We start from the raw sequence: 27,079 nt of genomic DNA on the forward strand, positions 1-27,079 counted from the left end.
TTTCCCCCCTTATATCTTCAAATTCAATCTTTTATGTGCAGTGGAATATTGGAGAGAAAAAATAAACAACATGCCAGTGTTTTTTTGACAATTTTTTTTTTGATTCTTGAATATTTGGCAACCATTCCTTTTTTTTTTTTTTAATTGACATATAATGTATTATTAGCCCCAGGGGTACAGGTCTGTGAATTATTAGGCTTACACACTTCAGAGCACTCATTGTAGCACATACGCTCCCTAATGTCCAAAATCCAACCACCCTCTCCCTACCCCCCTCCGCCTGGCAACCCTCAGTTTGTTTTGTGAGATTAAGAGTCTCTTATGGTTTGTCTCCCTCCCAATCCCATCTTGTTTCATTTTTTCCTTCCCTACCTCCCAAGACCCCCACTTTGCCTCTTAAATTCCTCATCTCAGGGAGATCATATGATAGTTGTCTTTCTCCAATTGACTTACTTTGCTCAGCATAATACCCTCTAGTTCCATCCATGTGGTTGCAAATGTCAAGATTTCATTTCTTTTGATGGCTGCATAGTATTCCTGTGTGTGTGTGTGTGTGTGTACCACCTCTACTTTATCTATTCATCTGTTGATGGACATCTAGGTTCTTTCCATAGTTTGGCTATTGTGGACATTGCTGCTATAAGCATTCAGGTGCATGTGCCCCTTCGGATCACTACATTTGTATCCTGAGAGTAAATACCCAGTAGTGCGATTGCTGGTTCGTGGAGTAGCTCTATTATCAACTTTTGGAGCAATCTCCATGCTGTTTTCAAGAGTAGCTGCACCAGTTTGCATTCCCACCAATAGTGTAAGAGGTTTCCCATTTCTCTGCATCCACACCAACATCTGTCATTTCCTGACTTGTTAATTTAAGCCATTCTGACTGCTGTGAGGTGGTATCTCATTGTGGTTTTGGTTTGCATTTCCCTCATGCTGAGTGATGTTGAGTATTTTTTCATGTGTCTGTTGGCCATCTGGATGTCTTCCTTGCAGAAATGTCTGTTCATGTCCTCTGCCCATTTCTTGATTGGATTATTTGTTCTTTGGGTGTTGAGTTTGATAAGTTCTTTATAGATTTTGAATACTAGCCCTTTATCTGATATGTCATTTGCAAATATCTTCTCCCATTCTGTCAGTTGTCTTTTGGTTCTGTTGACTGTTTCTTTTGCTATGCCAAAGCTTTTGATCTTGACGAAGTCCCAGTAATTCATTTTCGCCCTTGCTTACCTTGCCTTTAGCAATGTTTCTAGGAAGAAGTTGCTGTGTCTGAGGTCGTAGAGGTTGCTGCCTGTGTTCTCAAGGATTTTGATGGATTCTTTTCTCACATTGAGGTCTTTCATCCATTTTGAGTCTAATTTTGTGTGTGGTGTAAGGAAATGGTCCATTTTCATTTTTCTGCATGTGGCTGTCCAATTTTCCCAACACCATTTGTTGAAGAGGCCGTCTTTTTTCCATTAGACGTTCTTTCCTGCTTTGTCAAAAATTAGTTGACCATAGAGTTGAGGGTCTATTTCTGGGCTCTCTACTCTATTTCATTGATGTATATGTATTTTTGTGCCAGTACCATACTGTTTTGATGATGACAGCTTTATAATAGAGCTTGAATTCTGGAATTGTGATGCCACCAACTTTGGCTTTTTTTTTCAACATTCCTCTGGCTATTTGAGATCTTTTCTGATTCCATATAAATTTTAGGATTATTTGTTCCATTTCTTTGAAAAAAAAAATGATGGTATTTTGATAGGGATTGCTTTAAATGTGTAGATTGTTTTAGGTACCATAGGCATTTTCACAGTATTTGTTCTTCCAATCCATGAGCATGGAACGTTTTTCCATTTCTTTGTGTCTTCCTCAATTTTTTTCATGAGTTCTTTATAGTTTTCTGAGTATAGATTCTTTGCCTCTTTAGTTAGGTTTATTCCTAGGTATCTTATGGTTTTGGGTACTTTTGTAAATGGAATTGACTCCTTAATTTTTCTTTCTTCTATCTTGCTGATGGTGTATAGAAACCTAACTGATTTCTGTGCATTGATTTTATATCATGACACTTTACTGAATTGCTGTACAAGTTCTAGCATATTTCGGGTGGAGTCTTTTGGGTTTTCCACATAAAGTATCATATCAGCTTCAAGGAGTGATAGTTTGACTTCTTCTTTGCTGATTTGGATACCTTTAATTTCTTTTTGTTGTTTGATTGCTGAGAGTAGGACTTCTAGTACTGTGTTGCATAGCAGTGGTGATAATGGACATCCCTGCTGTGTTCCTGACCTTAGCAGAAAAGCTCCCAGTTTTTCTCCATTGAGAATGATATTCACAGTGGGTTTTTCATAGATGGCTTTGATGATATTGAGGTATGTACCCTCTATCCCTACTCTTTGAAGAGTATTGATCAGGAAAGGATGCTGTACTTTGTCAAATGCTTTTTCAGCATCTCTTGAGAGTATCATATGGTTCTTGTTCTTTGTTTTATCAATGCATTGTATCACATTGATTGATTTGCTGATGTTGAACCAAACTTGCAGCCCTGGAATAAATCCCATTTGGTCGTGGTGAATAATTTTTTTAATGTACTGTTGGATCCTATTGGATAGCATTTTGGTGAGAATTTTTGCAGTTGTGTTCATCAAGGATATTGGTCTGTAATTCTCTTTTTTGATGGGATCTTTGGTTTTGCGATCAAGGTAATGCTGGCCTCCTAAAGTGAGTTTGGAAGTTTTCCTTCCATTTCTATTTTTTTGGAACAGTTTCAGGAGAATAGGTATTAATTCTTCTTTAAATGTTTGCTAGAATTCCCCTGGGAAGGGATCTGGCCCTGGGCTCTTGTTTTTTTGGGAGATTTTGGATGATTGCTTCAATCTCCTGACTGGTTATGGGTCTGTTCAGGTTTTCTATTTCTTCCTGGGTCAGTTGTGGTAGTACATATATGCCCCTAGGAATGCATCCATTTCTTCCAGATTCTCGAGTTTGCTGGCATATAGTTGCTCCTAATATGTTCTTATAATTGTTTGTATTTCTTTGGTGTTGGTTGTGATCTCTCCTCTTTCCTTAATGATTTTATTTATTTGGGTCCTTTCTCTTTTCTTTTTGATAAGTCTGGCCAGGGGTTTATGAACCTTATTAATTCTTTCAAAGAACCAGCTGCCAGTTTCGTTGATTTGTTCTACTGGGTTTTTTTTTTTTTTTTTTTTTTTTTTTTGGTTTCTGTTTCATTGATTTCTGCTCTGATCTTTATTATTTCTCTTCTCCTGCTGGGTTTAGACTTTCTTTGTTGTTTATTCTCCAGCTCCTTTAGGGGTAGGGTTAGGTTGTGTATTTAAGACCTTGTTTCTTTAGAAAGGCTTCTATCACTATATATTTCCCTCTCAGGACTGTCTTTGCTGTGTCCCACAGATTTTGAACCATTGTGTTTTCATTATCATTTGTTTCCATGAAATTTTTCAGTTCTTCTTTAATTTCCTGGTTGATCCCTTCATTTTTTAGTAGGATGCTCTTTAGCCTCCATATATTTGTGTTCTTTCCATCTTTCCTCTTGTGATTGAGTTCTAGCTTCAGAGCATTGTGGTCTGAAAATATGCAGGGAATGATCCTTTGGTACCAACTGAGACCTGATTTGTAACCTAGGATATGATCTATTCTGGAGAATGTTTCATGTATGCTAGAGAAGAATGTGTATTCTGTTGCATTGGGATGGAAGGTTCGGAATATATCTGTGATGTCCATCTGGTCCAGTGTGTCATATAAGGCCTTTATTTCCTTGTTGATCTTGGATGATCTGTCCATTTCAGTGAGGGGGTGTTAAAGTCCCCTACTGTTATTGTATTATTGTTGATGTGTTTCTTTGATTTTGTTATTAATTGGTTTATATAGTTGGCTGCTCCTATGTTAGGAGCATAGATATCTAAAATTGTTAGATCTTGTAGGCAGACACTTTAAGTATGATATGGTGTCCTTCCTCATACCTTATTATAGTCTTTGGCTTAAAATCTAATTTATCCTGGGGCACCTGGGTGGCTCAGTGGATTAAGGGTCTCAGTGGGTCTCAGGGTCCTGGGATTGAGCCCAGCATCAGGCTCTCTGCTCAGCGGGGAACCTGTTTCTCCCTCTCTCTCTACCTGCCTCTCTGCCTTCTGTGATCTCTCTGTGTCAAATAAATAAATAAAATCTTTTTTAAAAAATCTAATTTTTCTGGTGTAGGAATTGTCACCCCAACTTTCTTTTGATGTCCATTAGCATGGACTTTAAATCTGGAGGTGTCTTTGGGTCTGAAATGATTCTTGTAGACAGCATATTGATGGTTTTTTTTTAAAATCCATTCTGATACCGTGTCTTTTGATTGGGGTGTTTAGCCCATTTACATTCAGGGTAACTATTGACAGATTTGAATTTAGTGCCACTCTATTGCCTGTAAGGTGACTGTTGCTGTCTATTGTCTCTGTTCCTTTCTGGCCTACTACTTTTATGTTCTCTCTTTGCTTAGAGGACCCCTTTCAATATTTCTTGTAGGGCTGGTTTGGTGTTTACAAATTCTTTTATATTTTGTTTTTCCTGGAAGCGTTTTATCTCGCCTTCTAAAATGATAGCCTAGCTGGATATAATATTCCTGGCTGCACGTTTTCTCGTTTAGTGCTCTGAATATATCATTCCAGTTCTTTCTGGCCTGCCAGGTCTCTGTGGATAAGTCTGCTGCTAATCTAATATTTTTACTATTGTGTGTTAAGGACTTCTTGTCCCAGGCTGCTTTCACAATTTTCTCTTTGTCCCTAAGACTTGTAAGTTTTTACTATTAGATGATGGGGTTGGACTTATTTTTATTGATTTTGAGGGGGGTTCTCTGCCTTTTTGATTTTGATGCCTATTCCCTTTGCCATATTAGGGAAATTCTCTACACTAGTTTGCTCCAATATGCCTTCTGCTCCCCTCTCTCTTTCTTCTTCTTCTGGAATCCCAATTATTCTAATGCTGTTTCATCATATGGTATCACTTATGTCTTAAATTCTCCCCTCGTGGTCCAGTAGTTCTTTGTCTCTCTTTTGCTCAGCTTCTTTATTCTCCATCATTTGATCTTCTATATCACTAATTCTCTCTTCTGCCTCATTTATCCTAGAAGCAACAGCCTCCATTTTTTATTGCACTTTACTAATAGCTTTTTTGATTTTCACTTGGTTTGATTTTAGTTCTTTTATTTCTCTAGAAAGGGCCTTTATTTCTCCAGACAAGGTTTCTCCAATATCTTCCATGCCTTTTTCAAACCGAGCTAGCACCTTGAGAATCATTATTCTGACCTCTAGATATGACATATTACCAATGTCTGTATTGATTAGGTCCCTAGCCTTCAGTACTGCCTCTTGTTCTTTTTTTTTTTTTTTTTTTTTTGGTACGTTTATCCGTCTTGTCATTTTATCTGGATAAGAATATATGAAAGAGAGAATAAAATTCTATAAGGGCAGCAAAGACCCCAGAAAAATGTATGCTAACCAAATCAGAAGAGACCCAAAATTGGGGGGAAAAGAAAGGAGGTAAAAGGAAGTTTAAAAAGGGTTTTAAAAAGTTTTTAAAAATATATATATATTAGACTGGTGAATAGAACTGAGCCACCGACTTGATTGTGGGTGTATTTTGGACTCTTAGAAGAAACTACCTCCCATAATATTAAAGAAAGACATATATTTATATACAAAAATAAGGGTAAACACAATGAAGGGACAGAATATGAAAATTTTTTAAAAATTCTAAAAAAAGGAATTGATAAGTTGGTTGGAAAAGAAAGAAAAAGAAAATGGAGAGAAATTTGTTCAGCCTGGAGACTAGAACAAAGCCCTGTGCTAGATTTAGGGTATATTTTGATTTGTTAGAAGAAATTGTATCCTAAAAATTTTTTAGAAGAAACAACCGTATATGTATACAAAAAATAAAGTTAGATACAATAAAGGATAAATATAACTATAATAATGAAATATAAAAAGATTTTCTTTTTTAGAAAGGTATTATTAAGATAAACTAGTTAAGAAACGTTAAAAGAGGAAAGAGTAAAAGCTGAAAAATTAAAAAAAGAAAAAAATAAAATTAATTAGCTTTGCAAGACTAAAGAATCATGGAGAAAAAGCCATGAATTCCATGCTTTGCTTTCCCCTCCTCTGGAATTCTGCTCTTATCCTTGATCAGTGAGTTTGGTCTTGGCTGGATGTTCTTGCTGATCTTCTGTGGGGGAGGGGCCTGTTGTAGTGATTCTCAAATATCTTTGCCTGAGGCGGAATTGCGCCACCCTTGCCAGAGGCTAGGGTGATAATCTGCTCAGGTTTGCTCTCGGGAGCTTTTGTCCCCTGAATGCTTTCCGTAGAGCTCTGGAGGATGGGATGAAAATGGCGGCCTCCCAGTCTCTGGCCCAGAGAAGCCGAGAGCTCGGGGCCCCATTCCTCAGTGTGCCCTCAGAGAAAAGCACTCAATCACTCCCATCTCCCTGGTCCCCAGCTGCACTCGGGCTCATCTGGCCTGTGACTGAGCATTTCTGTCTCCCGCACACAGCCCCGTTTGAAGTCTCCAAACCCAACAGATTCTTGTTGCTCTGCTCTTCTGGCGGATGAAGGTGGGTCTCCCCGGATCTGCCACTTGTGGGGTTCCTACTCAAAGAGCAGTGGCCTGACTGTGCCACAGATCACAGTTTAAGGTAATCCTGAGCTGAAAGCTCACTCTTTGGCTCTGTCCTTGTAGCCGGCTTTCCCACTCTGTTACCTGTGAGCTCTGCTACACCAGACACTAATATATGCAGATCCTTCTCTGACCCCATGGGACTTGAAGCCACACTGTCCCTGTGAGGTTTCCACCCCTGCTTAGCTTCTGGAGCGATGTCCCTCAGTGGAGTAGACTTTTAAAAGTTCGAGTTTTGTGCTCCATTGCTTGCTGGGAGACCACCTCTTCCCCTACATTCTATCTTCCTGTCACCTCAGATTTACTCCTCTGCACATCCTACCTTTCAGAAAGTGGTCGATTTTCTGTTTCTAGAATTGCTGTTTTTCTTCTCTTCGATCTCTTGGGTTTGTAGATGTTCGGAATGGTTTGATAACTAGTTAGCTGAACTCCTGCGACCTGGTGTCACTCAGTCTGTTACTAGTCCACCATCTTGGCTCCTCTGGCCTATTGGGCATATTTTTAAAAAATATACCTTATTAATTTCTTCTTTTAATATTACATTTCATTCTTCCTGCTTCCTTTTTATTTTGTTGTACTTTTTCTAGTATTTTGTTGAACTAGGAATTTGTTGACTTATGTTTTTACTGATAAATACTGTTTTTAGTGTAGTACTATGAATTCAGTACTGTGCATTTTTCTGTGGTCTCTATTTTAAGTATACTTCACAGAGTGTGTGATATATAGAGGTTTTCATTTTATTTTTAGAGATTATGTAATTTTCCTGTTTTCCCTCTTTTGCCCAGGTGGAAGTGCTTTCTGTTTTTTTAAAATTTTGTTAAATGACTTCTAGTCTTACTGCACTGCAATCTAATAGTGTTGTTTGTAACACATATACTTTATGGAAATCACTGATGTTTTCTTTGTGACCTAACACATGACTAATACAAATTAAATGTATTCTCTATTATAAAGGTAAAATGTTTGAGGTATATTCATAAAGTCTGCTTCACTGGTTATGTTCATTAGGTCTTCTTTATTTTTATTTATTCCCCTCCTCAACATTTCATCTGTCTTTTAATGAGAGTGGTTTACTGAAGTCCTCTAATTGTTAATATATTTCTCTCTGTCTTTTTGTATCTCTTGTCTTTTCTTCATTAAAGTATTGCTTGTTGGGGCACCTGGGTGGCTCAGTGAGTTAAAGCCTGTGCCTTTGGCTCAGGTCATGATCCCAGGGTCCTGGGATCAAGCCCCACATTGGGCTCTCTGCTCAGCAGGGAGCCTGCTTCCTCCTCTCTCTCTCTGCCTGCCTCTCTGCCTACTTGTGATCTCTGCCTGTCAAATAAATAAATAAAATCTTTCTAAAAAAAGTATTGCTTGTTATTTGGTGTGAACATATTCATAATACATATGACTGATTGTCATGTTATCTTTATTATGATTGGTGTTTTTAGCAGTAAATTTTATCCTTTTTTGTTTAATGCAGTCTGTCCCTCACTGCTTTCTTCTTGCTTCCGTTTGTCTAGAAATTTTTTTGCCCAACCCTTTAGTTTTAGTCTTTTAGAATCAATTTGTTTTAGATAAACCTTTTATGTACCACACTAAGATGTAATTACCTTTCACTTTCTGATTCAAATTGAAATCTTTCTTTTAATAGATTATTTACTCCTGTTCACATTTTTTAAAAAATTTATTTTCAGCATAACAGTATTCATTATTTTTTCACCACATCCAGTGCTCCATGCAATCCATGCCCTCTATAATACCTACCACCCGGTACCCCAAACTCCCCCCCCCCCCCCCCCGCCACTTCAAACCCCTCAGATTGTTTTTTAGAGTCCATAGTCTCTCATGGTTTACCTCCCCTTCCATTTTCCCCCAACTCCCTTCTCCTCTAACTCCCCATGTCCTCCATGGTATTTGTTATGCTCCACAAATAATTAAGTGAAACCATATGATAATTGACTCTCTCTGCTTGACTTATTTCACTCAGCATAATCTCTTCCAGTCCCGTCCATGTTGCTACAAATGTTGGGTATTCATCCTTTCTGATGGAGGCATAATACTCCATAGTGTATATGGACCACATCTTCCTTATCCGTTCATCCATTGAAGGACATCTTGGTTCTTTCCACAGTTTGGTGTCCGTGGCCATTGCTGCTATAAACATTGGGGTACAGATGGCCCTTCTTTTCACAACATCTGTATCTTTGGGGTAAATACCCAGGAATGCAAAACACACGCAAAACAGACAATCATATCAAAAAATGGGCAGAAGATATGAACAGAGACTTCTCCAATGAAGACATACAAATGGCTATTTAACACATGAAAAAGTGTTCATCATCACTAGCCATTAGGGAGATTCAAATAAAAACCACATTGAGATATCACCTTACACCAGTTAGAATGGCCAAAATTAACAAGACAGGAAACAACATGTGTTGGAGGGGAATGCATTGTTGGTGGGAATGCAAGTTGGTGCAGCCTCTTTGGAGAACAGTGTGGAGATTCCGATTCCTCAAGAAATTAAAAATAGAACTTCCCTATGATCCTGTTCACATTTATTGATTTAACTAAAATGTTTAGTTTCAATTCTCGAATTATTTTATAATTATGTGTATTGTATATTTATTATGTTTCCTTTTCTGCCCAAGGATACTCTTTGTAGTTTTATTTTTATATTTAGAAAGGTGTACATTTTTGTTCTAGTGGGTACTTGTGTACTTTTTATTATCCGGTTTGTCAAGGTTTTTTTTTTTTTAAGATTTTATTTTTAAGGAGTCTCTACATTCAACATGAGGCTTGAACTCACAACCTGGAGAGCAAGAGTCACATGCTCTTCCAAATGAGTGAGCCAGGTGCCCCTGGTTTATCAAGATTTTAATGGTATTCTATAATACCTACATACTGCCTGAACAATAGTCATCGACATTGAGCTCACTTTTTCTTTTTTCCTGTCCTTTTCCTTCCATTTAAAAAGTACATTTTCTACTTTGTCTCAATGTATAACATTTGTACATTAATTTTCCATCCTTGTCCCCATCCTTGTAGGGTGTAGAAATGGAAAATTAATAAAATCTACATTTTTATTTATTCTAATTCTTACCATTGGTCTTAATGCTGAACCACTTCTAGCCATCTCTTGATTGGATGAAACTTATCCACTAATAGATTTCTTGAGGACTAATATAGAGCAGAATTCCCCACATCTTGTATGTTTAAAACTGTTTTTCTGTAACCTTAATATTTGAGGCACATCTTGGCTGGATATAAATTTTTGGTCCATGCTTTCTTTTACTGAGTTTTAGGAAAATGCTCTTTCTTTGCTCTGCATGTTATTTTTAAGAATTTTAATGGGAATATAATTCTTTTGTGCTAAATATGTAGGCCTTGAGATTTCTTTTTTATTTCTTTGAAGTTTCATAATTTTAGTAGGCTAATTAGTTAGCTAATGCCATGAAACAAATTACTTTAAGACCTTAGTGGCTTAGGGGTACCTGACTGGCTCAGTCAGAAGAGCATGCTATTCTTGATCTTAAGGTCATGAGTTCAAGCCCCATGTTAGGTGTAGAGATTATATCTCAAAGAACTTAGTGGCTTAAAGGCAACAATAAATATATATTAACTCAAAGTTTCTGTGAGTCATGAACTTGAGAGCACCTTTGCTAGTGGTCTGGTTTGAGGTTTTAGTAAAGCTGTTGGTTGGGACTATAGTTATCTGAAGGTTTGAATTGGATCTGCTTTTAAGATGACTTGCACACATACTGGCAAACTGGTGCTCAGTTCTCCATGTGAACTTCTCCATAGAGCTGCATGTTGTCCTATGCTTCCCCTAGAGTAAGTAATCCAAGAGAGAGCAAAATGGAAGCTGCAATGTCTTTTAAGAGCTAGCCTTGGTTTTAGTTGTTTTGGGTTACAGGCTAACTTGGTCCCTATTACACCATCCTTGTTGGAAACAGAAATCTCTTGGCTATTATTTCTTTAATAATTGTCATATCTCATCCTTTTTGTTTGTTTTCTTTCTCTTCATGGTAGTTCCAATTTTGTGTATGTTTTGCTTTGTAGGGCATAGGATCTATTATTTTACCCTGAAGAGCATTGATATTTTATCAATCAGCTTGGCTGAACTCAAACTCTAAACTTCGTCTTCCTGTAGTAGACAGTCACTCAAAACTCTGTTTAATTGTTTAGACTTTGGAGTCTTCCCACACTTGCATAGATTAGTGGGCAGCCAGATATTTGGGCAGAATTTATATGAAGAATTTGGGGTTCTCCTTCTTTGGATCTCTCAAATCCAGACTTTCTCTGATGGTTTTTTTTATCTCTTGCAGTTATTCTGAGCTCTTTTTCAAATTTTACCTATCAGTAAACTCCAGGTTTCAGTTTCTCCTTTTGGTCACTCTCCAGTTCCTTCAATTATTTTGTCCAGAGTTCATATTACATAGGATTTGTTTTTAATGAAAGTTTTATGACACTATTTTAAATGATTTCTGTTTAATGGATCTTGGTGAGGCCTTCTCTAATTATACTATTTGAAAATTACAGAACCACCCATCTCCTGGTGCTTTTTTTTTGTACACCACTCTTACCAGTTGACATAGAATGTATTTTAATATTTGTTTGTTTTCTGATTTCCACAACAAGAACGTAAGCTCTAAAATAGTAGATATATTTCCCTCTTGTTCAGTGCAATTTCTTTAGTTCCTAGAACAGATTAGGTTAATGCTTAGTAAATACTTTGGTATGCATGAATGAATCAATACATTAATTTCTTTCTTTTCCTGCATCCTTTATAGTGCCCGAAAGGCAATGGATGAGGAAGAGGAAGCAGTTGAAGAACGTCGGAATATGCGAACTATTTGGGTGACTGGCAGAAAAGGTTTAACTGAAAGGGAAGCAGCAGCCCTTATTGTGGAAGAAGCCAAAATGATTCTGCAGCAGGACTTAGTTGAAATGGGAGTGCAATGGAATTCATACTTCCTTTTAAATTCTGATACACACTCATTGACCAGCAGTGAATCAGAAGTAAAGGAACAGAAATATATATCCCAAACTAAAAGATCTTGTGAAAGATTAACATCACAGAAAAAAAATAACTCAATGTTTAGTGATTCTTCTGCTAAGCATTCCCCAAGTACTGTGCAAGATTTAGAGAAAAGTGGAGAGCATACAAACTTCTTTTATGATAAGTTACAGAATGGAAATCAAGAACGCCAGGTACATTCCATTTCCAGAGCAAGAAAACGGGCTTCTTTGAATAGAAGTAAAGAAAAGCTAAGAACCTCTCTGAATGAGGGAAGAGCACGCACTAAGAAAGTTGTTCAGACTCTCTTATTTGAGAAAACAAAAAAAGAAGCTCAGAGTTTCAATTCAAAAACGATGAGTACTGCCTCTGGATCTTGGAAACATAGTAAACTTATAAAACAATCTAAACACAGTAGCCCTAAAAAAGACACTGAGATTTGTAGAATTGACATACAGGAACACACTATGTCTAATCCTATTTATTATGGGGATGAATTTACCTTAGATGAAAAGAATGTGGAATTTAGAAGTCCAGACCCTTTTGCTGAAAATGTCTCATTCTGTGCTGAGGGAAAATATAGCAAAGCATCATTCTCATTAGAAAGAGAACAAAGTTCAAAGAACAAAACAATAACTAATAATATTCTTGTGGAACATTTTATCACACAATCCCAGAGTAAAAAAGTGACTTGTCAACCCACTAATATGGTTAGTGAAAATGGACGAGAATTTGCTGTTGTTGAGTCAGAAAAAATAAACACAGTCTTGGTGGAAGAAAACAATTCAAAAAACCAGAATGTTTATGTAAAACGTGACACCTACTCAGTTAACCAGTGCCCAGAAAAACAATCTGATAAACAGACGAACACTTATACCAAACAGAAAAAAATAATAGAGAGACAAATGCCCTGTGAGACAGGCAGTAGTTATATGAATAGAGACTCAAATGTTATTATCAAGTGTGGAATTACGAAGTTTAATAGTGAGGAAAATAATTCAAATAATTTTCAGGTATCAGGAGATAATATAAGCAGAATTGAGATACTCCCAACTCGAGAACCAGAAGGCCAGCATGAGAATTTTCCAAATACATCTAGAAAACAAGAAAAAACAGAAGCTTGTGCGGCAAACAAAACAAAGAATAATTGTGTTTCTGACTTGGGTTTAGTTCCTTGTGAATTTGAAGATAGTTTCTACCTGGATACTCAGTCAGAGAAAATTATACAACAGATGGCAACTGAAAATGCCAAACCAGAAGCGAAGTATGCTAAGTTGGCAACAGGGAAGATGCAGAAATGCTTAGACAATCAGAGTTCCATACTCTCTTTTCAGAATGAGATTTGTATTACTTTTCCTGGTGAACAGCATTCTCCCGGAGTGACAAATAAAAATCATTTGGAACTTAAGCCTGCAGATAATATCAAACAAGGCACTGATTCAGATGGGATTGATATCCTGACTCCAGAAAGCTCAATTTTTCTTTCTCCAATACTCTTGAGGGAAAATGGCCCTTGTTTTAAAAGGAATGAACTTTCTGTCACTGACTCTCAATTAAATAGTTTTCTTCAAGGTTATCAAACACAAGAAGCTATGAAACCAGTTATACCTCTGGTTCCTCAAAAGAGAACTACCACTGGTATAGAAACAGAATGTCTGCCAGTTCCTGAAACAAGTTTGAATTTGAGTGATAGTTTACTGTTTGACAGTTTCAGTGAAGACTACCTAGTAAAAGAACAACCACCTGATATACAAGTGAAAGAACCCCTCTCTTCTGCACTAACATCAAACCATTTCAGTCATTCTGTGTGTCTGCAAGGAGAGGGCATGATAAGAAAATCAAATATGAATGAGAATCAAGATAATCAGCAACAGTACACTTGTTTCAGTGATGAGTCTATTATATTTTCAGAAGTAGATTCTGCTCAGATGGTTGAAGCTTTGGACAATGTAGAAATATGTCCTGTCCAAGAGAAACAGAATACTGCAGTATCTTTTAGGGCATTAGAACTAAGTGATCCAGTAGGTAATGATTATCCACAAAGAGAAGTAATTGGAGGAGATAAAAATGAAAGGTCTCAAAAACCCAAATTAACTGAGACAGAGGAAAATAATGCATTCATATGGTCAGGGGCATCATTTGATTTAAGTCCGGGACTGCAGAGAATTTTAGACAAAGTGGCCAGTCCTCTAGAAAATGAAAAGCAAAAATTAACAACTATAAACTTGTCTAATTTGAAAGGAAAAAATACAGAGGTAAATGACAAACAAAAAGTAATTTCAAATTTGGAGCCAAATCAAGGGCAGGGAATCTCATTTGCCCCTAATATTGAAGTAAAAAGCAAGATTGGGACACTGGAGACCAACGCCCTTCATGCTGAAACCTCATCCCACTTGCCTTGTAAAGAGAACTATATAGTTGATGATAATGGACTCATTCCTCCTACACCCACTCCAGTATCTGCTTCTAAACTGGTATTTCCAAGTATTCTTGGAACATCTTCTGTAAAACTTCAGAAAACACTTGGTGCTTTACACCTTGGTGAAAGTTACTCATCTTCAAATATTAAAAACCAAGATTTAAGTTCAGAGAGTAGAAATGGTTTAAAAGAGGACAGTCCTATTGGAGACACAACTTTTTCACTGCAGTTATCACAAGATGGATTGCAGTTAACTCCAGCCTCATTCAGCCCAGGAAGTTTGGCCATAATTGATGTAGCAAGTGACCAAACTCTCTTTCGAACATTCATTAAGGAGTGGCAGAGCAAAAAGCGATTTTCCATCTCATTGGCTTGTGAAAAGATCAGTAGTTCGACATCGAAAAGTGCTGTTATTGGTGGTAGGTTTAAGCAAGGTAAGAGTTTTTTTAAAAATTTTTTCATATTTTCTTCTTTATATGTAATATAGTGGTTTGGGATGGGCCTGAGCCTTTTCAGTTTGGGATATTAAATGTAATAAATTTATTCAGAGTTTAATTAAATTTTCTTCTATGTGGGTTTACCTGTAGAACAGCTTTATTGTTGAGCACAACTAGATTAATAATAGTTCCCATCTGGTATAAGAGATGGGTGACTCCAGGACATGTGGGTATGAGAGCCAAGCACTGAGAAAAAAGCTCAAGCTGGACTACTGAACTCATGTAGACCACCAAGGGACTACTCATTTACCTAGCACTGATCCACTGTTGTAGCTGTGGTCTAATCAGGCCTATGTCTGCCTCTTTCTTCATAAGCCACAGATCCCACCTAAAGAGCCTTCCTAGAGCACATCTCCATACTAGGTGGTCCAAAAGGAGTTCCAGACCAGTCTTTTCTCTCAGGACAAAGACATAGAAGCCAAGCTAATTGCTGCTGCAGGCACCACAGTTGTGGCTGGTTTGAGGGCCAGCACTTGATTATTGGGTGTATCAGGAATCCATCTCTCAAATGGTAGCTCTTTCTTCAATGCTAGTCTGGACTTGGCCCTATGTCAGGCCATGGAGCTCTTCTGTTTGATTATTGACTTCCTTATCCTTTTCACTTTATGAGGCTTCACAGAGGTCCCCTATCTGTCACTTCTTCTTTAACTCCAGGCCATATCTGGTGCTAGAGTATGCTAAAATTTACCATTAAACATGGTGTTTCTTTTTAAAGAAAATCATATATATGTGTATGTGATTATTTATATATAATATATTAATATTAGAATATAAGTTTGTGAAAACTATGTATTTTGAACAAGGATCTCCTTTTTTGGTATTTTAATGACATAGCATCATGGTTTTTATTAATCATCAGTGCTTATGAATTATTTTCTATTACTTTGTAATTTCCTTATTCACTTACATAATCACAAAAGTATGTAGAAAAAAGGTATTATATTTTAAACAATGTATATAACCTATATATTTCAGTACTTATGTCAAGTAGACTTGTACCTCCAACTGATGTTCATGAATTCTGTGCCAAAATGTTGACCCCGAAGGTCATAGAGCCCTTCCAGGTTTTAAGACACTTGAACCTTTTGTTAGATAATGCCATTTATACATATCCCTGTCTTACTTCATGACAATAAGGATCTTGTATAATTGGTAATAGCTGTAATCAGCTTGACAACCTTCTGTGGAAAGCAAAGGTTTGATAGGATTTCTTAAATCTGTATTTATGCATGAATTTGTTCATAAAAGTTTGAGTATTTGATCTTCAATTTATAGAACGTGGGTTTTGTTTTTTAATTTTTTTTACTTGAGTATAGTTGACACATAATGATACATTAATTTCAGGTGAACAACATGGCAATTTGACAAATTTATACATTACACTGTGTTTACCATCTGTCCCCATACATTGCTATTACAGTATCATTGACTATATTTTTTATGCTCTGTCTTTTATTCCCATTACTTATTCATTACATAAGCAGAAGCTTATGTAATCTTTGACTCTTTTTTTTCACCCATTTTGCCCAACCCCCTAACCTTCCCTACCCTCTTTTCTTTGTGTCTCCTCAATTTCTTTCATGAGTACTTTATAGTTTTCTGAGTATAGATTCTGTGCCGCTTTGGTTAGGTTTATTCCTAGGTATCTTATGGTTTGGAGTGCAATTGTAAATGGGATTGACTCCTTAATTTCTCTTTCTTCTGTCTTGTTGTTGGTGTAGAGAAATGCAACTGATTTCTGTGCATTGATCTTATATCCTGACACTTTACTGAATTCCTGTACAAGTTCTAGCAGTTTTGGAGTGGAGTCTTTTGGGTTTTCCACATATAGTATCATATCATCTGCAAAGAGTGATAATTTGACTTCTTCTTTGCCGATTTGGGTGCCTTTAATTTCCTTTTGTTGTCTGATTGCTGAGGCTAGGACTTCTAGTACTATGTTGAATAGCAGTGGTGATAATGGACATCCCTGCCGTGTTCCTGACCTTAGCGGAAAAGCTTTCAGTTTTTCTCCATTGAGAATGATATTTGCAGTGGGTTTTTCATAGATGGCTTTGATGATATTGAGGTATGTGCCCTCTATCCCTACCCTTTGAAGAGTTTTGATCAGGAAGGGATGCTGTACTTTGTCAAATGCTTTTTCAGCATCTATTGAGAGTATCATATGGCTCTTGTTCTTTCTTTTATTGATGTGTTGTATCACATTGACTGATTTGCGGATGTTGAACCAACCTTGCAGCCCTGGAATATATCCCACTTGGTTGTGGTGAATAATCTTTTTAATGTACTGTTGAATCCTATTGGCTAGTATTTTGGTGAGTATTTTCGCATCTGTGTTTATCAAGGATATTGGTCTATAGCTCTCTTTTTTGATGGGATCCTTGTCTGGTTTGGGGATCAAGTGATCTTGGCCTCATAAAATGAGTTTGGAAGTTTTCCTTCCATTTCTATTTTTTGGAACAGTTTCAGGAAAATAGGAATTAGTTCTTCTTTAAATGTTTGGTAGAATTCCCCCGGGAAGCCATCTGGCCCTGGGCTTTTGTTTTTTTGGAGATTTTTAATGACTGTTTCAATCTCCTTACTGGTTATGGGTCTGTTCAGGCTTTCTACTTCTTCCTGGTTCAGTTGTGGTAGTTTATATGTTTCTAGGAATGCATCCATTTTTTCCGGATTGTCAAATTTGTTGGCGTAGAGTTGCTCATAATAATAGTTTGTATTTCTTTGGTGTTAGTTGTGATCTCTCCTCTTTCATTTATGATTTTATTTATTTGGGTCCTTTCTCTTTTCTTCTTGATAAGTCTGGCCAGGGGTTTATCAATTTTATTAATTCTTTCAAAGAACCAGATCCTAGTTTCGTTGATTTGTTCTATTGTTTTTTTGGTTTCTATTTCATTGATTTCTGCTCTGATCTTTATGATTTCTCTTCTCCTGCTGGGCTTAGGGTTTCTTTCTTGTTCTTTTTCCAGCTCCTTTAGGTGTAGGGTTAGGTTGTGTACCTGAGACCTTTCTTGTTTCTTGAGAAAGGCTTGTACCGCTATATATTTTCCTCTCAGGACTGCCTTTGTTGTGTCCCACAGATTTTGAACCGTTGTGTTTTCATTATCATTTGTTTCCATGATTTTTTTCAATTCTTCTTTAATTTCCCGGTTGACCCATTCATTCTTTAGAAGGATGCTGTTTAGTCTCCATGTATTTGGGTTCTTTCCAAACTTCCTCTTGTGGTTGAGTTCTAGCTTCAGAGCATTATGGTCTGATAATATGCAGGGAATGATCCCAATCTTTTGATATCGGTTGAGTCCTGATTTAGGACCGAGGATGTGATCTAATCTGGAGTATGTTCCATGTGCACTAGAGAAGAATGTGTATTCTGTTGCTTTGGGATGAAAAGTTCTGAATACATCCGTGATGTCCGTCTGGTCCAGTGTGTTCTTTAAGGCCTTTATTTCCTTGTTGATCTTTTGCTTGGATGATCTGTCCATTTCAGTGAGGGGAGTGTTAAAGTCCCCTACTATTATTGTATTATTGTTGATGTGTTTCTTTGATTTTGTTATTAATTGGTTTATATAGTTGGCTGCTCCCACATTGGGGGCTTAGATATTTAAAATTGTTAGATCTTCTTGTTGGACAGACCCTTTGAGTATGATATAGTGTCCTTCCTCATCTCTTATTATAGTCTTTGGCTTAAAATCTAATTGATCCGATATAAGGATTGCCACTCTTGCTTTCTTCTGATATCCATTAGCATGGTAAATTCTTTTCCACCCTTCCTTACCCTCTAGCAACCATCAGTTATTCTCTGTATTTATAAGTCTGAGTCTGCTTTTTGTTTATTTGTCTGTGTGTGTGTGTTTTTAAAGATTTTATTTATTTATTTGACAGACAGAGATCACAAGTAGACAGAGAGGCAGGCAGAGAGACAGGAAGGGAAGCAGGCTCCCTGTTGAGCAGAGAGCCCGATGTGGGGCTCGATCCCAGGACCCTGGGATCATGACCTGAGCCAAAGGCAGAGGCTTTAATCCACTGAGCCATCCAGCTGCCCCTATTTGTGTGTTTTTGTTTTAGATTCTACATATGAAGTGTAATCATATGGTATTTGTCTTTCTCAGTCTAAATTATTTCATTTAGCATAATACCCTCTTAGTCTATATTGTCTTATATGGCAAGTTCTCATTTTTTTTTTTTTGTATATGTGTACCACATCTTCCTTATTCATTGGTCTCCGTGGACACTTAGGTCATGGGCCACATGTGTTAATGACATGTTTTATGTACTTTTTGTGTTGACTAATACTTTCCATTTTTTATTCAACATACATAAAATTGAGCATATTCTCTATGCTGGGGTTAGCATTTAAATTTTAAAAATATGTGCCATTTATTTTCAAGGTATTAGGGATCTAATTGCAAATAAGATAGATTGGTGTTTGACCTATATCTATAAAGTTGGAGATGCCTTATTTTACAAAAACTGTTGAATCTAGATACCAAATCATACCTGAATCTTCACCAAGAAGTAGGATGCTTGTAGTGTTCAAATGGTCTTTATTTCTGCTTGAGTTACATCAATTCAAAATGCAGCTTTAAAAAGATTTAGTTAATAACCATTTTACTTATTATTATAGATCTATTTTAGGAGATCTTTGTTAAATTTTTCATAGTGACAATTATCTTAACAGATGGGAAGCCTAGAAAGATCTTACACATACCTAAAAATGACCATCCAAATAATGCATATTTTAGAGATCTGGAAATTTTGCCAATCAAGTAGTTTTGTATTATTATCATTCTTTTTTTGTTTGTTTGTTTGTATGTTTTGTTTTTTAAAATTTATTTTATTTTTTTGATATATAATGTATTATTTGTTTCAGGGGTACAGGTCTGTGGTTCACTAGTCTTACACAATTCACAGTGCTCACGATAGCACATACCCTCTCCAGTGCCCATCACCAAGCCACCCCATCCCTCACACTCCCTTCACTACAGCAATTAGTTAGTTTCCTGAGATGAAGAGTCTCTTACTGTTTATCTTCCTCTCTGGTTTCATCTTGATTCATTTTCCCCTTCATTCCCCAATGATCCTTTGTCTTGTTTCTCAAATTCCACATATCAGTGAGATCATATGATAATTGTCTTTCCCTGATTGACTTATATTGCTTAGCGTAATACCTTTTAGTTCTAGCCATATCATTGCAAATGGCAAGATTTCATTTTTTGATGGCCGCATAATATTCCATTGTAGATATACATCACATCTTCTTTATCCATTCATCTGTTGATGGACATGTAGGCTCTTTCCATAGTTTGGCTATTGTGGACATTGCTGCTATAAACATTCAGATGCACGTGCCCCTTCAGATCACTACATTTGTGTCTTTGGGGTAAATACCCAGTAGTGTATTTGCTGGATCATAGGGTAACTCTATTTTCATCTTTTTGAGGAACCTACATACTGTTTTTCAGAGTGACTGCGTTTCCATCAACAGTGCAGGAGAGTTCCCCTCTCTCCACATCCTCACCAACATCTGTCATTTCCTGACTTGTTAATTTTAGCCATTGTGACTGCTGTGAGGTGGTATCTCATTGTGGTTTTGGTTTGCATTTCCCTGATCCAGAGTGATGTGGAACACTTTTTCATGTGTTTTTTGGCCATCTGGATGTCTTCTTTGCAGAAATGTCTCTTTAAGCCGTCTGCCCATTTCTTGATTGGATTATTTGTTCTTTGGCTGTTGAGTTTGATGAGTTCTTTATAGATTTTGGATACTAGCCCTTTATCTGATATGTCATTTGCAAGTATCTTCTCCCATTCTGTCAGCTGTCTTTTGGTTTTGTTGACTATTTCCTTTGCTGTGCAAAAGCTTTTGATCTTGATGAAGTCCCATTAGTTCATTTTGCCCTTGCTTCCCTTGCATTTGGCAATGTTTCTAGGAAGAAGTTGCTGGGGCTGAAGTCAAAGAGGTTGCTGCCTCTGTTCTCCTCAAGGATTTTGATTGACTCCTGTCTCACATTGAGGTCCTTCATCCATTTTGAGTCTATTTTTGTGTGTGGTGTTGGTTTCCCAACAACATTTGTATTATTTTTCCCATTAGACATTCTTTTTGCCATTAGATATTCTTTCCTGCTTTGTCAAATATTAGTTGACCATAATGTTGAGGGTCTATTTCTGGGCTCTCTATTCTATTCCATTGATCTATGTGTCTGTTTTGTGCCAGTACCATACTGTTTTGATGATGACAGCTTTATAATAGAGCTTGAATTCTGGAATTGTGATGCCACCAACTTTGGCTTTCTTTTTCAACATTCCTCTGGCTATTTGAGGTCTTTTCTGGTTCCATATAAATTTTAGGATTATTTGTTCCATCTCTTAGGAAATAAAAATTGATGGTATTGTGTTAAATGTGTAGATTGCTTTAGGTAGCATAGACATTTTCACAATATTTGTTCTTCCAATCCACGTGCATGGAACGTTTTTCCATTTCTTTGTGTTTTTCTCAATTTCTTTCATGAATACTTTATAGTTTTCTGAGTATAGATTCTTTGCCTCTTTGGTTAGGTTTATTCCTAGGTATCTTATGATTTTCAGTGCAATTGTAAATGGGATCGACTCCTTAATTTCTCTTTCTTCTGTCTTGCTGTTGGTCTATAGAAAGACAACTGATTTCTGTACTTTGCTTTTATATTTTGACACTTTACTGAATTCCTGTATGTGTTCTAGAGGTTTTGGAGTGTAGTTTTTTTGGTTATCCACATAAAGTATCATATAATCTGCAAAGAGTGAGTGTTTGACTTCTTCTTTGCTGATTCATATGCCTTTTACTTCTTTTTGTAGTCTGATTGCTGAGGCTAGGACGTCCAGTACTATACTGAACAGCAGTGGTGATAGTGGACATCCCTGCTATGTTCCTGACCTTAGGGTGGAAGCTCTCAGTTTTTCCCCATTGAGAATGATACTCACTGTGGGCTTTTTTTTTTTTTTTTAAGATTTTATTTATTTGACAGAGAGAAATCACAAGTAGACGGAGGGGCAGGCAGAGAGAGAGAGAGGGAAGCAGGCTCCCCGCTGAGCAGAGAGCCTGATGCGGGACTCGGTCCCAGGACCCTGAGATCATGACCCAAGCCGAAGGCAGCAGCTTAACCCACTGAGCCACCCAGGCACCCCACTGTGGGCTTTTCATATATGGCTTTTATGATATTGAGGCATGTTCCCTATATCCCTACACTGCATGTTCCTTATATCCCCCAGTTTTAATCCAGAAAGGATGCTGTACTTTGTCATATACTTTTTCTGCATCTATTGAGAGTATTACCTGGTCCTTATTCTTTTATTTATGTATTGTATCGCATTGATTGATTTGCAGTTGTTGAACCAACCTTGCAGCCCAGGAATAAATTACACTTGGTCATGGTGAATAATATTTTAACGTACTGTTGGATCTTGTTGGCTAGTATTTTGGTGAGAATTTGTGCATCCATGTTCATCAAGGATATTGGTCTGTAATTCTCCTTTTTGATGGAGTCTTTGTCTGCTTTTGGGATCAAAGTAATGCTGGACTCATGAAATGGGTTTGGAAGTTTTCCTTCCATTTCTATTTCTTGGAACTGTTTCAGGAGAATAGGTATCAATTATTCTTTAAATGTTTGGTAGAGATCCCCTGGGAGGGCATCTGGCCCTGGGTTCCTGTTTGTTGAGAGGTTTTTGATTATTGCTTCAGTTTCCCTACTGGTCATGGATCTGTTTGGGTTTTCTATTTCTTCCTGGTTCACAGGTTTGGTAGTTTATAAGTCTCTAGGAAAGCATCCATTCCCTCCAGATTGTCTAATTTGTTGGCATATAGTTGCTCATAATATGTTCTTATAATTGTTTGTATTTCTTTGGTGTTTGCTGTGATCTCTCCTCTTTCATTCATGATTTTCTGAATTTGGGTCCTTTCTCTTTTCTTTTTGATAAGTCTGGCCAGGGACTTATCAATCTTATTAATTCTTTGAAGGAACAAGCTCCTACTTTCATTGATCTGTTCTACTATTCTTTTGGTTTCTATTTCACTGATTTCTGCTCTTATCTTTATTATTTCTCTTCTCCTGCTGGGGTTAGGCTTTATTTGCTATGTTTTCTCCAGCTCCTTTACGTGTAGCATTAGGTTGTTCTTATTTCTTGAGAAAGGCTTGTATTGCTATATACTTCCCTCTTAGGACTGCCTTTGCCGCATCCCAAAGATTTTGAATAGTTGTATTATCATTTTTACTTTTTTCCATGAATTTTTAAAATTCTTCTTTAACTTCCTGGTTGACCCATTCATTCTTTAGTAGGATGCTCTCTAGCTTCCATGTATTTGGTTCTTTCCAACTTTTCTCTTGTGATTGAGTTCTAGTTTCAAAGCAGTGAGCTCAAGAAATATGTAGGAACTGATCCTAATCTTTTGGTACCAATTGAGACATGATTTGTAACCTAGGATGTGATCTATTCTGGAGAATGTTCCATGTGCACTAGAGAAGAATGTATAATCTGTTGCATTGGGATGGAATGTTCTGAATATATCTGAAGTCCATCTGGTCCAGTGTGTCATTTAAAGCCTTTACTTCCTTGTTGATCTTTTGCTTAGATGATCTGTCCGTTTCAGTGAGGATGGTGTTAAAGTCCCTTATTATTGTATTATTATCAATGTGTTTCTTTGATTTTGTTGTTTATTGGCTTATATAACTGGCTGCTCCCATGTTAGGGGCATAAATATTTAAAATTATTAGATTGTTTTATTGGAAAGACCCTTTAGGTATGATATAGTGTCTTTTTTCATCTCTTATTATAGTCTTTGGTTTAAAATCTGTCTGATACAGGGACTGCCACCCCAGCTCTCTTTTAATGTCTGTTAGCATGGTAAATGGTTTTCCACCCCTTCACTTTAAATCTGGAGGTGTCTTTCAGTCTAAAAGGAGTCTCTGGCAGACAACATAATGATGGGCCTTGTTTATTTGTTTGTTTGTTTGTTTGTTTTTAATCCCATCTGATATCATGTGTCTGTAGATTAGGGCATTTAGCCCATTTACATTTAGGGTAGCTCTTGAAAGATGTGAATTTAGTGCCACTGTATTGTCTGTAAGGTGACTGTTACTCTATATTGTCTTTTCCTTTCTGGTCTATGTTACTTTCAGGCTCTCTCTTTGTTTAGAAGACCCCTTTCAGTATTTTCTGTAGGGCTGGTTTGGTGTTCTCAAGTTCTTGTTTATTTGTTTGTTTGTTTGTGTGTTTTTCCTAGAAGTTTTTGTCTCTCCTATTTTCAGTGACAGCCTAGCTGAATATAGTATTCTTGGCTGCACATTTTTCTTGTTTAGTGCTCTGAATATATCATGTGAGTCCATTCTGGCCTGCCAGGTTTCTGTGGATATGTTTGCTGCTAATCTAATGTTTCTACCATTGTAGCTTATAGACTTCTTGTCCTGAGCTGCTTTCAGATTTTCTTTTGTCTCTGAGACTTAACATTAACATTAGATATTGGGGTGTTGACCTTTTATTGATTTTGAGAGGGGTTCTCTGTGCCTCCTGAATTTTGATGCCTGTTTCCTTCCCCAAATTAGGGAAGTTCTCTGCTATCATTTGCTCTAATATACCTTCTGCCCCCTTCTCTGCGTCGTCTTCTTCTGGGATCCCTATTATTCTAATATTGTTTTGTCTTATGGTATCACTAAGTCTTGAATTCTCCCCTCATTATCCAGTAATTATTTATCTCTCTTTTTCTCAGCTTCTTTATTCTCCATCATTTGTTTTTCCTTTCTCTCTTCTACCTGATTTATCCTAGCAGTTACAACCTCCATATTTGATTGTACCTCATTAATAGCCTTTTTGATTTTGACTTGGTTAGATTTTAGTTTTTTTATTTTTCTGAAAAATATTCTCTAGTACTGCCTATCCTTTTTTCAAGCCCGTATAGCATCTACATAATAATCATTATTAACTCTAGTTCTGATGTTTTACTAATGTCCTTAATCCCTGGCAGTTGGTACTGCCTCTTGTACTTTTTTTTTTTTTTCTTTTGAGGCTAGTTATTCTGTTTTGTCATTTTGTCCAGAGAAGAACTGATGAATGAGAGAACAAAATGCTAAAAGGGTAACAAGGACTCCAGGAAAATATACACTAAACAAATCAATAGAGACCCAAAACCAGAGAGAAAAGGAAGGAGGAAAAAAAAAAAGCAAGAAAGAAAGTATATGATTAGGCTAGTGAATAGAACAGAGGCTCACCCTAGATTTTGAGTGTATTTTGTTCTGTTAGAAGAAACTGCCTCCTAAAATTTTAAAGAAAAATGTATATTACAAAAATAAGGGTAAATACAAAGAAGGGATAGAATATGACTATAAAGATGAAAATTTTAAAAGATTTTTAAAAAGGAATAAGATGGTTGAAAAAAGAATGAAAAAAACTTTTTTAAAAAGGAGAAAATGTGATCAGGTGGGAGAGTAGAACAAAGCCATTTGCTAGATTTAGGGTCTCTTTTGGTCTCTTAGAAGAAACTGTATCCCAAAACTTTAAAGAAAGAAAAGCATATATATATATACATATATATGTATATATATACAAAAAATAAGGTTAAATACAATGAAGGGATAGAATATGACTATAAAAATGACAAAAAGGATTTAGAAAAGGAATTGATTGGATGAAAAGATAATAAGATAAGCTGAAAATAAGGTAAGTTGAAAGAGGAAAAAAGAAAAATTTTTAAAAAATAGAAAAAGAAAAAATAATGAAAATTTAAAACATGAAATTTGAAAGACTAAAGAATTGTGGGAATAAAAGTTTAATTCTATGTGCTCTATTCCCCTCGTGCCAGAGTTTTGTGGTTCTCATTGATTGATTAACTTGGTCTTGGCTGGATGCTCTTGCTGATCTTCTGGGGGATGGGCCTGTTGCAGTGGTTCTCAAATGTCTTTGCCTGAGGCAGATGGAATTGCACCGCCTTTGACAGGGGCCAGGCTAAGTAATCTGCTTGGGTTCAGTCTTGGTAGCTTTTGTTCCATGAATGTTTTCCTTATGCTTTGGAAGGTGAGAATGAAAATGGCAGCCTTCCAATCTCTGGCCCTGGAGGAGCTGAGAACTCAGGACCCCACTCCTCAATCAGCTCTCAGAGAAAAGCAGTCAATCACTTCTCTCTCCCTGATCTCTGGCTGCACTCTATGCTCACCCAGCCTTTGACTGAGTGTTTCTATCTCTGGCTCTCTGACACATGACCCCTTTTGGAGTTTCCAAACTCAGATTCCTGTAGTGTTCTCTGGTGCTGCACCTCCCTGGGGAGGAAAGGGAGTCTCTCTGGATCTGTCACTTGTTGGGTCCTTGCTTGAAGAGTAGTGCCCCAATTGTGCTGCAGATCACGGTTTATGACAACCCCAAGCTAAGAGCCCACTCCTCAGCTCCGTCTTTGTAGCTGGCTTCCCTGCTCTGATACTTGGGAGCTCTGCCACACTCAGTCACCCCTGGTCTTTTTGTGACCCAAGGATCCTGAGACCACACTGTCCCAGAGAGGTTGACCCTCCGCTTAGCCACTGGAGTGATGTCCCTCAGCAGAACAGACATCTTAAAAAGTTCTGATTTTGGGCTCCACTGCTGTATCACTTGCCAGTAAGCAAGCTGAAAAGGCTCCCTCCCTGTGGTCTATCTTCCCAAATATTGCCTCAGATTCACTTGTCTGCATATCCTAATCTCCAGAAAGTGGTCGCTTTTCTGTTCATTGAACTGCTGCTATTCTTTTCTTCCGTCTCCATTGAGTTTGTAGGTGTTCAGTATGGTTTGATAAATATCTATCTGAATTCCTGGGACCAGATGAAATTTAGGTCTCCTATTCTTCCATCATCTTTCTCTTCCCCCAATCACCTTTTTTTATTTGTTTTTGTTTTTAACATTCAGTTTAATGGTTTTGTTTTGAGATTTTAAATTATTTTACTTTTGATTTACTTAGTTAGCTCACCTCAGGAAACCCCTATTAGAGATGATGGCATTCCTGTTAAAGGTTGTGATGACATCCTGGTTGTTGGTCTGGCAGTATGCTGGGGTGGAAGAGATGCTTATTATTTTTCATTGCAGAAGGAACAAAAGCATCCTGGTAAGTAGTCACTATTGGCTTAATCGCCATATAATTTTAATATAACCTCTATTAGGATAATGACCTGTTTGTTGAGAATAACTTCCTGATACTTAACTAGAATTTATTTTTAGGCTTAAAAATTTTTTTGGGGTGGGATAGTGACTATTACATTACTATTACATTGTGTACATTAGTTCAATTATTAACTAGAATGTATGTCTTAGGTACTACCTTTATTCCCCTTTACTTATCCCATGGGCTACTGATACTATCTTTTCTTCTTGAAGGCAGTGGAGACTTTGGGACTTCCTGGCCACCTTGAGGGTTTACTTTTGAAGATTGGATCATAGCGGTTTCTTTCCACACTTTTTTTTACATGTTATTGACTAGGTCTGGAACTTATCTAGAGACAGAAATGAGTTGAATATCTACAATAGCTGAATCAT

At 37.0% G+C, this 27,079-nt stretch overlaps 1 protein-coding gene across 3 annotated transcripts in view; it reads left to right on the top strand.

Moving 5' to 3' along the window:
• LOC309869542 (DNA polymerase theta-like) overlaps positions 1–27,079 on the top strand; it is a 130,888-nt gene that overhangs the window by 56,698 nt on the left and 47,111 nt on the right. For all 3 annotated transcript variants that reach the window (XR_014314247.1, XM_082740922.1, XM_082740923.1), the window contains 2 exons: positions 11,424–14,503; positions 26,508–26,651. Coding sequence is in view for 2 of the 3 variants with exons in the window: in XM_082740922.1 (XP_082597048.1) it covers positions 11,424–14,503; positions 26,508–26,651 (3,224 nt within the window). In the remaining variant the exon portion in view is untranslated. The remainder of the gene's footprint in view (positions 1–11,423; positions 14,504–26,507; positions 26,652–27,079) is intronic.

Source organism: Mustela nivalis (assembly GCF_964662115.1).
Source record: "Mustela nivalis genome assembly, chromosome: 1".
Classification (NCBI taxonomy): domain Eukaryota; kingdom Metazoa; phylum Chordata; class Mammalia; order Carnivora; family Mustelidae; genus Mustela; species Mustela nivalis.